This window comes from Narcine bancroftii, chromosome 2 (assembly GCF_036971445.1).
Source record: "Narcine bancroftii isolate sNarBan1 chromosome 2, sNarBan1.hap1, whole genome shotgun sequence".
Taxonomy (NCBI): Eukaryota; Metazoa; Chordata; class Chondrichthyes; order Torpediniformes; family Narcinidae; genus Narcine; species Narcine bancroftii.
The window spans coordinates 102304266-102321268 of record NC_091470.1 but is presented as its reverse complement, the minus strand read 5'-3'; the positions used below and the strand labels follow the sequence as shown (position 1 = coordinate 102321268).

At 44.3% G+C, this 17003-nt stretch overlaps 1 protein-coding gene across 1 annotated transcript in view; it reads left to right on the top strand.

Annotated features, from left to right (window-relative positions):
• Window positions 1-2138: 2138 nt before the first annotated feature.
• Window positions 2139-17003, top strand: part of gck (glucokinase (hexokinase 4)) — an 83626-nt gene continuing 68761 nt past the window's right edge. Inside the window, exon 1 of the mRNA XM_069917740.1 lies at window positions 2139-2482. Coding sequence (XP_069773841.1) covers window positions 2438-2482 — 45 coding nt within the window. The 5' untranslated portion in view covers window positions 2139-2437. The remainder of the gene's footprint in view (window positions 2483-17003) is intronic.

The window sequence follows — 17003 nt, the reverse complement described above, 5'->3', positions numbered from 1 at the left end:
GTCGCAGTGTGGTCTGGTTGCTGTAGAGCAGGGGTAGTCAAACTTAATGTAAGAGCCTCGTACGTTAAATTTCAGATATTTGAGAGTCACAAGACGTGGAAAAAAATAACACACGTTTCTACTCTTGTATGTGTCATTGTTACAAAAAATTTATATAGATATTAAGAAATACATGTACGTAGCTAATTATTCGTGTATAGTTTTTAAACTGCTAATTTGTAATAGTTTCAATAATCAATAAGTGTGCATATACATACCAAATACTTTAAAAATCCTGACTGATTTTCTGTGGTAATCTCTGACTGAGGAAGCAGTAGAGGCTGCCTCATTAAATATATTTAAGATATAAGAAGATAGATTTTTGCATCGTAGGGGAATTCAGGGTTATGGGGGAAAGGCAGAGCTGGGTCCACAGCCGTGATCTCATTGAATGTTGGAGCAGGATCGATGAGCCGGATGGATGACTCCTGCTCCTGTTTCTGATGTGTTCTCTTCTGGAACGTTGCTGCCACTGGTCTCTGCAGATACCTGCACCATTGCAGTGTTCAGAACTGAGCGCATGATACAGGAAGTGACCCGATGCAAAGCTGCTCCTCCGGAAGGGTGAGGCTAGGGGGCTCGTAGCTCTGCTCCTCCCAGTCCCACCCTCTGCTCCTCTCTTCCCAGTTGCTGGTGGGATAGGAGGAACGGTTCCTGGGAGTGGAGGCTGGAGCATGGAGCCGTCTAACCTCTGCGCTGCCCTTTTATGACTTTCCATCTAGTGGGGTCAGGGCTTTCCTGTGGCCAATGACAGGACCTTCACTACTGCTGCCAGCTCCAACTCTGTCCTGGCCTGGTGCCTGGATGAGGTCCTCATTGGGACCCCCCCTCCAGCCTCTCCTTCCTGTCTCTGTCATCTTACTTCCCCCTGCCAGGGAGCCTGGACAGACATCCTGCCTCTGGTCAGGGCAGGCCTGGTCCAGGCCCATCTTCCTGGCCTCTGCGGCTACTCCCTGCAATGGTCCCTCAGCTTTGTCTGACCATCATATCGTACATCCTATGTTGGTGATTCTCTGCTGGGGTGTGGCCTGGTCTGATTCTGGTGTGTGCTGCTCCCTCTGCTCCTCTCGGGGCTGCTTCTCCAGTGTCCACTCCCTCTTGTCAAGCAGTCCGGACTGTTCTGGAACCTCTTGGTCTGGCTGGGATTCGGAGTGTCCTGCGGCAGCTTTGGGAGCGCTGGTATCTCCGCCAGCCATCATATTTCAGTGAGCCTCACATTATGTGCCAAAGAGCCTCATGTGGCATGCGAGTCCTGATTGGAGGTCATTCCGCAGGACCACAAGTGGCAGAGAGGATCACTGGGGGTCTCCTTGCCACCCCTGCCCTGTTATCTGAAGGGATGTTGTTTGAAAAAGGGGCACAAAATCGTTGAAGATCCCTTTCCATCACACACACACACAGCATACACCACAGTAACAGCCCTTCTGGTCCACCAGCTTGTGTTGTCCAGCACCCCAATTAACCGACAACCCAGGTGCGTTTTTGAAGGATGGAAGGAAACCGGAGCACCCGAAGTAAACCCACACAGACACGGGGAGACCGTACAAACTCCTTACAGTCAGCACTGGATTCCAACCCTTGTCGCTGGCACTTTAACCATGCCACCTTCCAGCTGCTCCTGTCGGGGAAGAGATCCAGGAGTATCAGAGCCAGCACCACCAGGCCGAGGAATAGCTTCTTCCCACGGGCGGTGAGAATGCTCATACAAATCCCTCCAAGACTCTACCATTCATTTAAAACTAATATTTATTTTAAATATTTGTATATGTTCACATGTATACTGTATATGTGGAATGTCTGTGTGTGTGTTTGCAGTGTGTTTCATTGAGATCTGGTAAGTGATTATTAGATGTTAATAGAATTGATAAAAATGCAAGGTTATGCAGAAGGGATATTAAAATCAGTCTTTAGATTTGTGTGGTTTGCTGGATACTGCAAATGCATGACAAGTGGGGGCGGCCCTCCCTCTGGTTCTGGGTGGGAGACAAAATGATCCTAGTGCCTCTCCCTGGCACTAAGGGCGTCGTTTGCATGGCTACAGGCGCAGGTCTCGTTTCCATGGCGACGGGCGCGGGTCACGTCACCTGGGCTGCCGGCGCAGGCCACGTCTGCTTGGCCCACGGGCCTGCGCCACGTTTCCAAGGCTACGAGCGCCGGCCGAATCTCCATGGCGACGGGCGCGCCGTCGATACTTATAGCCGGCGCGGCGCGGAGAAGGAGCAGAACGTCCGCCCTTTTGCCCCAAAGGGAGAGCAGTTAGTTCACGATCGGCGGCGGGGGGTGCAGGTAAGAGAAAAAAAATTAACATTTCCCACCCCCCCAAGAAGAACACAGGAAAAACAATTAAAAGTTCGCCGTTTGTGAAGTGAGATAGGAGAGGAAGAAGGGCCGAAGGACGATGCCGATCAGCAGGGCCAGAGTAGACCACATCAGGATGCAAAAGGTAAGGCTACTCTTCACAAGGATATCGGCTCCAACCTGCTGCCTGCTACAGGACTTGCTTTGCAAATAGTAAAATCCTATCCCAGAGATTAAATTAAGCAAAAACCAGACCCAAATAAAACCTATTCCAGTTTAAGGAAAATTAATGTGCGTGTCCAGTTTCAGAGACTATGCTGAGTTAAATTATATCATCCATTTCAGTTTGGGGAAGGTTAAACTCAATGAAAATGACTTCTGGTATGCATTTTGGGAGAAAACCCATTTTTAAAACAAAATTGGCGTGCAAGAAAAGGTAGAGATGATCTCTCTCCCTCCCAAATCCACTGAAAAGTTCCTCAGAACTTTGCTCTCTGTTCAAATAAAAGCCCGATAAGTGCTTTAATAAACACTGCAGATTAAGTTCACAAGGCTGGCTGCCCTTGCAGGTGACAGATCTCTCACTTCTGCCCAGCATTGGGTTGACAATTGGAATCTTCACCATCTTGGCAATAATCTGTTATATTCCCATGAGGATCTGGTTCATTTCTGATGTATTTCAAAAAGGGTATTGCATGTAATGTTAATGTGCAAATTTGATATTTGTGTAATTACATGCCCCAGTTGTTACAGAGTCTTTTTTGTTGTAATTCTGGTTTTAAGGACTGGTTATCCTTGTTGTCTTCCTATTTTGCCACCTTTTGGCCCACTTCTCCTCCTATTATCTTATAGTCTTAAGTTTTCAATGAAGATATATATTTTAAAACATGGAAAGAGTGGGAAAATAGGAAGACAGCAGGATAAATGATCTTTAAAAGCAGAATTACAACAAAATGACACAAAGGTCAACTTTCGTTACTGAACATGAGACAATGATTTTGTAGCTTGTATCTTTTAATGTAAGAGAAGAAAATGTGAGTGTCTCAGGGTATATAATCAGACAAATTGACACTTAGCCAGTGAAGGTTCAAAGTTCCAAGATTCCTTTTATTGTCATAAAATAATATATAAAAATGTATTATACATGATATACTTGAACTTTGTCTGCCGTAAGGCAAAGAGTTGCCAAGATCATTGCCCAACCCCCTCAACAATAGGAGAAAGAGAAGCAAAAGAGAGACATATGTGGATATGTCCCCAGTGCTCCTGCAGCCCCACATACACCTGTTCAAACCATCGGCAACCCGAGCTCCAGGTCCAAATTGAAAACATGATCAGGAAGATTTCAGTCCCCTCGGCCCGTCGGGAGCCCTTCTTCCCCTCAGCACCTTCTCAAATCCTGGTTCCAATACCCGGTTCCCATGAGGCAGTTTCCAGCAGCACGCGGCCTTCGACCGCAAGTCGCCTGCAGCCTGTGTGAGTCCTTCCACCGTCAGTCACCAACAGCCTGCAAATCCTTCAGCCATTGAGACCCTCAATGATCTGCTGCCATGGGCATCTTCCCTGTAGAGTCGTCTACCAAGTATCATGAGAAAGTGAGGGGATTGCAGAGTTTATGAGAATATTGGCTGAAGTCCAATTCAGAAATGAATAAGTTGTAGAATACACAAGATGATTGGGACCATGCACTTATTTGGACTTTTAATGTAGCCAAGTCAGTATATTGGTGCGTATGTAAATCTTCTTCAGCATGATGCTGAACCAAGCCATGAAAGACCCCAACAATGAAGACGCTGTTTACATCCGGTACCGCACGGATGGCAGTCTCTTCAATCTGAGGCGCCTGCAAGCTCACACCAAGACACAAGAGAAACTTGTCCGTGAACTACTCTTTGCAGATGATGCCGCTTTAGTTGCCCATTCAGAGCCAGCTCTTCAGCGCTTGACGTCCTGCTTTGCGGAAACTGCCAAAATGTTTGGCCTGGAAGTCAGCCTGAAGAAAACTGAGGTCCTCCATCAGCCAGCTCCCCACCATGACTACCAGCCCCCCCACATCTCCATCGGGCACACAAAACTCAAAACGGTCAACCAGTTTACCTATCTCGGCTGCACCATTTCATCAGATGCAAGGATCGACAATGAGATAGACAACAGACTCGCCAAGGCAAATAGCGCCTTTGGAAGACTACACAAAAGAGTCTGGAAAAACAACCAACTGAAAAACCTCACAAAGATAAGCGTATACAGAGCCGTTGTCATACCCACACTCCTGTTCGGCTCCGAATCATGGGTCCTCTACCGGCACCACCTACGGCTCCTAGAACGCTTCCACCAGCGTTGTCTCCGCTCCATCCTCAACATCCATTGGAGCGCTCACACCCCTAACGTCGAGGTACTCGAGATGGCAGAGGTCGACAGCATCGAGTCCACGCTGCTGAAGATCCAGCTGCGCTGGATGGGTCACGTCTCCAGAATGGAGGACCATCGCCTTCCCAAGATCGTATTATATGGCGAGCTCTCCACTGGCCACCGTGACAGAGGTGCACCAAAGAAAAGGTACAAGGACTGCCTAAAGAAATCTCTTGGTGCCTGCCACATTGACCACCGCCAGTGGGCTGATAACGCCTCAAACCGTGCATCTTGGCGCCTCACAGTTCGGCGGGCAGCAGCCTCCTTTGAAGAAGACCGCAGAGCCCACCTCACTGACAAAAGGCAAAGGAGGAAAAACCCAACACCCAACCCCAACCAACCAATTTTCCCTTGCAACCGCTGCAATCGTGTCTGCCTGTCCCGCATCGGACTGGTCAGCCACAAACGAGCCTGCAGCTGACGTGGACTTTTTTACCCCCTCCATAAATCTTCGTCCGCGAAGCCAAGCCAAAGAAAAAAGATATTGTATAATGTATATAAACTCATTATCAAGTTTAATTTAAATAAAATGTCATGAGAACCTGAAAATTAAATAAAAACTACAGATACTGGAAAACTAAAAACACTTTTAGTTAATTAATTAGTAGACTATACTTTGAGGGAAGTTTGAGGAGATTCGGGATGTCTCCGAAGGCTCTTGAAAACTTCTACAGGTGTACCGCGGAGAACACTCTGGCTGGTTGTATCCCTGTCTGGTGCGGAGGTGCCAATGCTCACGACAAGAAAAAAACTCCAGAGGGTTGTTAACTTGGCTTGCGACATGACAGGCACCAGTCTTCACTCCATCGAGGATATTTACAAGAGACATTTGCTTAAGAAAGCAGCCTCTATCCTCAAGGACCCAGGCAATACTCTCTTCACTCTGCTACCACCAGGATGGAGGTGCAGGAACCTGCAGACGAGATCTCAGGTGCACAAGGACGGCTTCTTCCCCTCTGTCATCAGATTCATGAATGAACAATGAACTACAGCCATTACTTTACTTTGATTTTTTTATTCTTGCACTATTTTTAAAATTTATTTTTCTATGTGATTTATAGAAATGTTTGCCCTGTGGTGCTGCTGGAAAAACAACAAATTTCATGACAAGAAGTTCTGATTCTGAGATTCTAAATGAAATCAGAAAATGCTGGTCAGCAGGTCAGTCCACATAAAGAAAGGGAAATAGTCCCGGACTTGCAGAATATTTCCAGCATTTTTGTTTTTTATTACATGAGATATTTGGTCAGCTAACTAAAAGCTTGGTCAAAGAGCTAGCTCTTAAGGAGAGGAGATAAACAGTGGTTTGGAGCAGGAATTCAAAATGAAGGCTCAGGCAGCTGTAGAAATGGCCATTGGTGGTAGAGCAATTTAAAATTGGAGGGTAATTAAGCAGAAATTGAGAAATGCAGATATCTTAGTGTTAAAGGGCTGGAGAATATAATGACGAACAAGGAAAGAGGAAGCAGTAGAGCTAAAATTAGGATGAGAGGCCCTCAAGCACAGGGTGATGAGTTAGCGGCCTTCAGAGAAAAGAATGAGAGAGGTCAGTCATCATCTAGAACTTGTCCAGAAGTAACAGAGACAGGTGGAATATAGAGGACAATGGAGATTGGCACCTCTTGGATTCCCTTAACAAGGTGTGACTGAATGATCAGAACCTCATCTTTAAGTCAAATATAACACAAGATTTGCTTGGATAAGTTTCAGAAAGTTGGTGTGAAAATCCATGAGGGTAAACATTAAAGCATAATGTTGACAGATTAGATCAGTAGCAGATGCATGGAGAACCAAAATTAGCACTTTTGACCCTGTCATTGGATGCAGATTTATCTGTCTTTGAGGGTATTGGTAGGAAGGACCACAGTTTGGGATTTGTACACTATGTTCCGTAGTGAGGAAAACTGCCATTGAATTTCCATTGTACTCCTACTGTCCTGAATGGGATAGAGTGAGATCACATTTGACATGTTCATGACAATAAATTCTGATTCATACAATTCATTCAAAAATAAGATGAGACATCCTTGCAGCAGGATCTGTAAACTCGGGGTTTGACATATGTCTTGCTCTAGCAAGTCACGAGTTTGTATGTTCTCCCCGTGCCTGAGTGGGTTTCCTCCGGGTTTTCCAGGTTCCTCCCACTGTTCAAAACATATTGGTGTTGTAGGTCAATTAGATGTAATTTGGCAGCACAAGCTCTTTGGTTGAAATGGCCTTTTTTTATGCTGGATGTCAAAGTTTAAACTGTTCACTGGAGAGAGCAAAAGAAAGAGATTTTGTGCTCTATAGTTAGCATTGTGGTTAGTGCCAGGGTCCTGGGTTTGAATCCCACTTTGTTGGTAAGGAGTTTGCACATTCTCCTCTGTCTGCATGGCTTTCCTCTGGGTGCTCTGGTTTCCTCCCACTCTTTTAACGTACAGGGTTGTAGGTTAATTAGGTGTAATTGGGCACAGACTCCTGGGCCAGAAGTAATGTGTGACTAAATTTAACCTGATGAAGTTGCTGTAAAGGTTCAAAATTACATTATTATCATGTAACAGAACAGAAAATATTAAACAAAATTGCCTTCTGTCTGCCATAAAGCAGACAGAATTGCCATTAGTGTTGTCCAGAGCCCCTTCAGTAAGAGCGAAAGAGAGTCCTTTCAAAGTTGGTGAGTATTTGGTAATTTGGAAAAGCAGCATATCACATGCAGAGCTAAGAAATTCTGCACAGCCACAAATCAACTCAAACCTCTCTAGCTCTGCCATATCCAGATGTGCTTCTATCACATCCAGTCAAGAATGCTGCTTGAAAATGATCTAACAGTCCACGAGCCCGGGCCGCCGAATTACACCCAATTGACTTACAACCCCCCCCCCCCCCCCCCCCCGGTATGTATTGAATGTGGGAGGAAACCCATGCAGACACGGGAAGAACATACAAACTCCTTACAGACAGCGTGGAATTCAAACCCCGGTCCTGATCGCTGGCGCTGTAACAGCATTAATATCCTCATTGTAGGACACTGGGCCTTTGTTTCTCCAGTTGCTGTACTTTGATTAATAGAACTGTTGCCACACTGCCATAAACTCAAAAATTAAATTGCTCAGTTATATCCTTGGAATAAAAAAAATGCAAGCTCATTTACTGAATCATAAATCCAATCATGTGATTAAATAACACTGGACAATGAAGTGTTGCTTCCTGAATACTTTTGGGTTCATTTTATGGATCACGAAAATCACTTAAAAAATTTCCTATCATGTATTTTTTTTAATCTATAACCTATTTTTGTGATTTCCTGTCAATCATACAAAACCATGAAGGGCAATGTGTCATTGAAAATTCATTTTCTGCATTCACACTTGGACTCCTTCCCTGCTGATCTTGGTGCAGGCAGTGATGAACATGGGGAAAGGTTTCACCAGGACACTGCGACCATGGAAACAGGGTATCAGGGCAACTGGAATCCATTAATGCTGGCCGACAATTGTTGGACACTGACACGAGAGGCAGCAGATGCTGAGTACAAATGAAAATCAGCGGCAAAACATTTTTAGGTCAGATGAACAAATACAATGTGTCGGCATCATGATGCAATTAAAACATGGTAAATTCAATAAAAGTTAATTTAATGTTTCTCCATCCTCCTACATGATACGGCAAATGATCTTTGTGTTCAGCTTGAAGTAGTCTATGATAATCCCGTATTTTTCAGGAAGCAATCCTTTTAAAAAAAAATTTGGTGTCCAATGTAATTGTCTTAGACATAAAATATCACTACGGGTCTTCTCACTATTGTGTTTAAGGTGCAGCGAGCTTTGGTGAGCTTCTCTCCATTTTAAAACCTGAACTGAAGCTGGTGATCACATCGTTTTGTTTAAATTCTTTAGATAATGGAGGGGTACTTCAATGGAAATGAAACAACCTTGGCAATGTTAAAGTTTGGATAAGTGTTGAGCAACTTTTGCAACACAATGACCAGAGTAAACAAAAGAAATTCTGATCATTTCCCCCTGACACTGATGTCTTGCAGTAGTCAAATCTAAAATCATCATATCATAAAGTGAATTGACTAGATTAACCACGTCGGTATAATTTACGCAAAAACACTGAAATGCCGGAGGAACTCAGCAGGTCTCGCACAGGAGTGAAAGATATATAACATTGAGAGGGGATTTGATAGAAGTATTTAAGATTATGAAAGGGATAGACAGAGTGGATGTGGATAGACTATTTCCGTTAAGAGGAGGAAAGATTAAAACAAGAGGACATGAGTTAAGAATTAAAGGGCAGAGGTTTAGAGGTAACATGAGGGGGAACTTCTTTACTCAGAGAGTGGTAGATGTGTGGAATGAGCTTCCGGGAGAAATAGTGGCGGCGGAGTCAATTGTATTATTTAAGAAAAGGTTGGACAGGTATATGGATGAGAAGAAGATGGAGGGTTATGGGCATTGTGCAGGGAGGTGGGACTAGAGAGGGGTGTTTGGTGCGGACTAGAAGGGCCTAATGGCCTGTTTCCGTGCTGTAAATTGTTATGTTATGATGTTTCGGACCTGAGCCTTTCTTATATGTGTGTGGCTCCTATGGAATTTGTGAAACCTGCTGATTTCTTCCAGCATCTCATCGTCTGCAGACCTTCATGTTTCACAGTATAATTAATGCCGTGGCAAGAAGAGCAAGTCCAATTGGGCATATAATTACAGTAAAAGTCCAAAAATATGGATGTCAGAAATCCAGATCACCTGTGAATCCGGACTTCTCGAAAATTCGTATTTTGTGTGTTTGCGTTACATGAGTGTGTGCATGTGTACATTGCATAAGCACCAAAGATATACTGTCTGAGTATCTGGAAAATCCAGGCTGACCTGTTTCCAGAGCAGTCCGGATTTTAGGACTTTTACTGTACTAAGGCCTTGAACCTTGCACTATATTCAAATCATACCAACTACTATTTTAGCTGCACTGTCTCCATCTGCACGAGGGCACTTGATTAAATTTAATGTTTTGACAAAATTTTACAAAACTGCTATCACTTCAAAGATCAGGAATAGGAGGTGCACAAGAACACCACCTTTTCAAATTTCTATCCAAATAACACTTAATTATTGTACAGTTATCACTATTGATCAAAGTAAAACAGGAACATCTGCAAACGCTGGGATTGTAGTGCAATGCACAAAAGAAACTCGGTCACGCAGCGTCCATCAGAAGCCCTTTGTCAAGGTGACCCGGTGAATTTCTCTAGCATTGTTGTGGAAAATGGTAGACTTGCTTCTTTATAAAACAATAAGTTAGAGGTGCAGAAATAGGCTATTCAGGTCTGCCATTTAATCATAAGCTGATCCATTTTCCTACTCAGCCCCATTGCCTAACCTTCTCCCCATAACTTTGGATGCCCTGGCTAATAAAGAACCTTCAATCTCTGTGTTAAATGCACCCTGTCCTCCACAACTGCCTGTGGTAACAAATTCCACGAATTTACCACCATCTGGCTGAAGAAATTCCTACACATTTCTGTTCTGCATGGGCACCCTTCAATTCTTAAGTTGTACCATCTTGTCCTAGACTCTCCCAACATGGGAAACAACCTTGTATATCTACTCTGTCCATTCCTTTCAACATTCAAAATGTTTTAATGAGATTCCCCCCACCCCCCCCCATATTCTTCTAAATTCTAATGAGTATAGGGTAAAAGCTGTCAAACATTCCTCAGGTGATAACTCTTTCATTCCCGGAATCATCCTCGTGAACCTCCTTTGAACCCTCTCAAACATTAGCTCATCTTTTCTTAAATGAGGAGCTCAAAACTGCTTGCGGTACTCCACATCAGAACCTGATATTGGATGTGACTTCACCCTGGACTGCAGGGTGAACACCATCTTTCCAAAAACATCTAGATGCAATAAAGGCAGTCTTTGCTAATCCTGCCCATATTATATTAACCCATGAAAGAATGTGTACATAGGAACATATTTATGGGTTAAAAACTAGGATTTCTCCTAGTACAGAGCAGTAGTTCTGATGAAGGGTCTTCGACTTGAAATGCTAACTTTGTTTCTTTCTATTTCCACAGGCGTACAAAGTGTATCCAATGTTTTCTGTTATTATTATGAAGCTGAAAATATAAATTCTTTAGGCAGATAAACAATGCATCACCAAAATGGATATAATGCAGAAACATTATAAACTTTTGTAAAAGTTGACCTATTTTTGGCCAAAAATTCTGGAATTTGCCAACTCGTGTAAGAGTTTACTCTATTCTCACATCAGCCCCGGCTGCCCACAGATCTGAGCTCCCAACACCTCTGACGAAGCAGACCTACCTCAGTCCCAATCAACCCCACCCTGGCTCCCTGCCAGTTCCCTAACCACCTCGGTCTCTGCAAGGCTGACTCTTTGGATACCCAAGGCTAATTTCCCCTCACCCAACCACCACTATTCTTCCCCTTCCCTATCCCCTCACACCTCTCCCGACTCAACCCCATCTCCTCCTTTGAGGTCCCCCTTTCTTCCCAACCTCCCCAACTCTTTGTGTTTTTACTTCAATCACGATGTCTGCAGACTTTCATGTTTATTCTCATGGTTTTTGTTACTTGGGACGACGTGTGTTTTGTTCTTTATTCATTTGGAGATCATTTTGACTTCTGCTACTGATATGATTTCAAAATTGGTGAAGATTGACAAAATGTCCTCAGAATAAACTAGTGTATTAGGCTAGGATTTTGCAAAGACGATTAAATCCAAAATATTTTTTTCAATGAATTGTCAGTCCTCTGTAACATATTAACTTGAGATAGGTAATTGCACTTAGCAATATCCTGGCCAATAGAAGAATCAACTTTCCATTTCAATTATCCTTATTTTTTCATGTATTTTCTGCTGCATAACTACTGATCAGCAGCAAATTTAATGTCCTGTTAAATTTGTTACTTGGTAGGATGTTTTTTTTTGATGTCCAGACTCTGAAATTCGTTGTGTTTTGTTCTTTATTCATTTGGACTTCTTCATCCTTGTCCATCTGACAGTATTGATGGCTGCTTGTCAGTTGCTAATATTCCCATAGACTAGGGATGGCCAAACCTTTTTAGATGTGGGCCACATACTGAAAAATATAAGGAGTCATGGGGAGAAATGGAGGAGACGATCTGCGGGGATGGTGACCGCGGCTGAGGGGCCAGTGCGTGTGGCAGGCTGCTGGTGACTTGAGGCGAGGAACCCGTGGAAGCAGTGGGGTGCTGGAGACTGCTGTGGGGAGACTTGCGCCGGGCTGCGGTCTGCTGGAGACTGGCTCGAACTGATTGAAGGGTTACTGGTTATTGGAATCGGGATACGAGGAGGTGCCGAGGGCACTGAAGGGTTCCTGACAGTGTCGGAGGTTTGGATCTGGAGCTTGGGTTGCCAGTGGTTTGGACTGGACTCTGGGTGGCTGTGGGGGCTGCTGGAGGTGAATCTACGCACACTCGGTGACCCTGGGAGAACTCTCTTTTGCTTCTCTCTGACTGTAAGTCTGCATATAAGACTGTAAGGGGCTCAGGCAGCGGGGTGGGGGGCTGTCAAAGGCTGCACTGTGAAATTTACCTGCTAGACTGATGCAAGCACGCAGGCACTAACATCACTAATCGTACCTGGTAGGACTGGTCGTTTCACACCACCAGAAGGTGGTTGATGAATTAACTTGGCTGGCCTCTCAATTCTGCTTACACGTACTCACATGTATTCGAAGGTATGAAAAGGCCTACTGATGTTGCTCAACCTGCTGAAATCTCTTGGAGATTGCATTTAGCTTCAGATTCCAGCATCAAAGTCTAATGTCGGTGTCCAGGTATTTCAAGAGCTAAGTCCAGGGCCAGGAAAATTGCATCTGCTGTGGACCTGCTTCAGTGGAATGTGAACTGGAGTGAGTCAAAGGTAACTGGGAGGCTGGAGTTAATGTGAGCCATGACCTTACTGTGTTGGCAGTAGTACAGAGAAGGTTCATTTGGTTGATTCCTGAGATGAAGGTATTGCCTTCTGGACAAACATGAATAAATTGAGAGGACTTGGTGATCTTAGGGAAATATGTAAAATTCTCAGGGCTCTTGACAGCATGGATGCTGAGATGATCTTTTCCCTTGTGGGAATCTAGGATGAGGGAAGATAGTTTAGAATAAGGAATTGCACATTTAAAATGTAAAAGAGGAGGAATTTCTTCCAGATGGTGGTGAATCTTTGGAAGTCTCAGTGAATCCGGAAGCTGGATCATTTTTTTTCTCTTTGTGTTGCACAGTCAGTTTGTTTACATTTCTTTGTGTTTACGTGTACATTGAGTATAGTTTTTTTTTGCACTACCAATATGTGGTAATTCTGTCTTGCCCACAGGAAAAAGAATCTCAGGATTATATGTGATGTCATGTATGTACCCTGACAATAAATCTGAATCTGAAAATCTATTCAAAGCAGGGATAAACAATTTTTGTGTGGGTTTTCCCCAGGGCTCCGATTTCCTCCCACGCATCATTTTAGGTTAATTGGTGCATTTGGGAGGCATGAGCACGTACGTTAGAAGGGTCTGTTATTATACTGTAAGTCTAAAAAAAAAATCTACTCTCACGAATCATCAGAAACATTTCAAACATCGCCTGTGCTATTATGAAACGCTGAAAATTATGCTTGTGACCTTTAATTTGGTATCCCACTAGTGACAAATTGCAGATTGACCATCTCTAATCATGGAGCAAACAGATGTGTATGTGTAAATATTAATCCATGGTGGGAATCAAAAGTTGATTTCTCAGAATCTCTGTTACAAATTAACGCTGACTGATCTTTAGCTGCTCATTATGAAAATCTCAGATCTTGTGTTTTTGTGATTGGACTCGGAAATGGGAAGCTTATGACATAATTTCCTCGGGCACATGACATGAAGGTATGGTAATTATAGGAATGAAATGGTTATCCAACTGCACGAAAACCAACAAGGTCGGGTCAGATACAGCAATGAGCTCTCTGAACCCTTCTCCATTAACAATGGCGTGAAGCAAGGCTGCGTTCTCGCACCAACCCTCTTTTCAATCTTCTTCAGCATGATGCTGAAACAAGCCATGAAAGACCTCAACAATGAAGACGCTGTTTACCGCACGGATGGCAGTCTCTTCAATCTGAGGCGCCTGCAAGCTCACACCAAGACACAAGAGCAACTTGTCCGTGAACTTCTCTTTGCAGACGATGCCGCTTTAGTTGCCCATTCAGAGCCAGCTCTTCAGCGCTTGACGTCCTGTTTTGCGGAAACTGCCAAAATGTTTGGCCTGGAAGTCAGCCTGAAGAAAACTGAGGTCCTCCATCAGCCAGCTCCCCACCATGACACACAAAACTCAAAACGGTCAACCATTTCAAAACGGCTGCACCATTTCATCAGATGCAAGGATCGACAACGAGATAGACAACAGACTCGCCAAGGCAAATAGCGCCTTTGGAAGACTACACAAAACAGTCTGGAAAAACAACCAACTGAAAAACCTCACAAAGATTAGCGTATATAGAGCCGTTGTCATACCTACACTCTTGTTCGGCTCCGAATCATGGGTCCTCTACCGGCATCACCTACGGCTCCTAGAACGCTTCCACCAGCGTTGTCTCCGCTCCATCCTCAACATTCATTGGAGCGACTTCATCACCAACATCGAAGTACTCGAGATGGCAGAGGCCGACAGCATCGAATCCACGCTGCTGAAGATCCAGCTGCTCTGGGTGGGTCATGTCTCCAGAATGGAGGATCTTCGCCTTCCCAAGATCGTGTTATATGGCGAGCTCTCCACTGGCCACCGAGACAGAGGTGCACCAAAGAGGTACAAGGACTGCTTAAAGAAATCTCTTGGTGCCTGCCACATTGACCACCGCCAGTGGGCTGATATCGCCTCAAACCGTGCATCTTGGCGCCTCACAGTTCGGCGGGCAGCAACCTCCTTTGAAGAAGACCGCAGAGCCCACCTCACTGACAAAAGACAAAGGAGGAAAAACCCAACACCCAACCCCAACCAACCAATTTTCCCCTGCAGCCGCTGCAACCGTGTCTGCCTGTCCCGCATCGGACTTGTCAGCCACAATCGAGCCTGCAGCTGACGTGGACATTACCCCTCCATAGATCTTCGTCCGTGAAGCCAAGCTAAAGAAAGAAAAGAAGAACTTGTTGAGCAGTAGAAACAAGTGGGTAAACGAAAGGTCCATTACATCTGAAGTAATTTTCAAACATTTTTTGCTACTACTCACAACTCACTACATTACTACCCATCTCAGAGTGTTTAACCATGTGCTGCTGACGGTTTCCAGGTCAGCATGACCATTGATCAATCTCATTTTAGGTGACCTAAACCGCATCTGATTCCACTGTTTACATCTCTTTATCTACTCCCGTACTTGTTCATTTTTTCTCTCCCCTCCCCTCTCTCCTCCCTCTCTCCCCCCCCCCCTCCCTCCTCTCTTCCCTAGCTACAGTCATGCAACTGTCAGGGTGGGACTTCTGGGCTTCACAGATGGCACCATCAAGCTCCTTCATTGCTTCGCCCTCATTCGCCAAAGGTGGAACATAAACTGTGGCTGTGAATTTCCTGGGAAGGTAGAAGGGTCTCCATTTCACCATCTGATACGCTATCTGCTGAGCAGAATGTCTTTATAACAGAGACATTTGTGGACCAGTTCTCATTGTAAATGCACAGTCCCCCTCCTCGAGTCTTGCCAGAAGCAGCAGCATCTCTAAATGCCCTGAGGGAAATAAAGCCATTTTGCTGGATCGCTTAATCTGGAATGGAGTCGTGGAGCTACGTTTTTGTAAGCCTTGCAGTTCTTTGTGTTTCATATGCTGTCTCGGGTAATCCTTTTTCTTCTCTAGCCATCATACATTTGCAAGTCAGAAACGCAGGTCTGAACAAGTCTAACCCCAATGCTGGCCTGCTTGCCACCCTTCTGCCTTCTTGCACAGCGCTTCCAACGGCCTCCTTCATGTCTCCAGTGATCCGCTCTGTAGTTTACTGCAATCTGGGTAGCTTCCTTCAGCAAGTTAAAACCTCTCAATAACTTATCAATCCAATCTCTAGCTTGAAATTCCAGTTCATGTTTGTTTGTCCTCTAGTGTTTCACGATCGTTAAAAAAAATGTGAAGCATAGGGGATTTGACTCTTGTACGGAGCTGAAGTGGCCACTGCAACCCCGATCATTGCCATTATCTACCACCTCTGGACTCCAGCCCCGGCATCTTTTCCACTTTATATATGTAATTCTACTTATTCTTCTTTAGCCTTGACAAAGGGTTCTGAACCAAAACGTTGACTGACCATTTCTACCCATGGATGCTGTCTGACCTACTGTTCCTCCAGCAATTCTTAGTCCACTCAGCATACCAGTGACTGCAGCTTTTGTTTTTTTCCCAGCTTTGTTCCATGTAGTTGCAGTTGTTGTCATTCCATTCAATGAATAATATAAATGAACATTACTTTTTCAGGATATGGTAATCCCTAATTGCCCTTGTGAAGGTCATAGCGAGCCTCCTCCTTGAATTAATCCAGCTAAGTGGCTTTATAGCCCTCAGGGCAGACAGATATCGTGCTGTTTCTGGCAAGACTCAAGGAGGGGGTCTGTGCATTTACGTCAGTGAGAACTGGTGTACAGATGTCTGATTGTAGCTGGCAACTTCAACAATGCCAACCTGAAAATTGTTCCAACAGCATGTCACCCGGATCAGGTGTGCATAAGGTTGCCCATTGGCCACACCTAGGTTACTCGGACCACACATCTGTCTTGCTTCACTTTCCTGCATTGGAGTCCTTTGAGGAAGAATATCTCTCCTCCACAGGAGAAGGCAAATCAGTACTCAGCAGACTGATCATTGAATCTGCACTTTAAGGTCAACATTGTTTACTCTGATCATCCATTGCAATGAAGCCTACATGCCATGGGGACAAATACTCCTTCAACCTTCTGTAAAATCCATAATCAGTTCTGTGCAGTCACCAGCTGAGGTTTTTTTCAGTATGAGAAGAAAGTTCTTAGCTGTCATAAAGGAATAAGTAATAGTTTGCTAGCTAATTTTCATTTTCCACTTTGAATTGAAATGGTACAGTCATTATAAACTATATTCAATTCAAAATTCATTCAGACTAGGTTTGATAGAATCAGTACCTATGGTCTTCCCCAAGGGTTGATTTAGAACTCCATCACAACACGGAAAACAAATTATTTCTTGAATATGCTGCATCACGTGCTTATCTGGCATCTATGAATCCAAGTGTCAGTTTTCT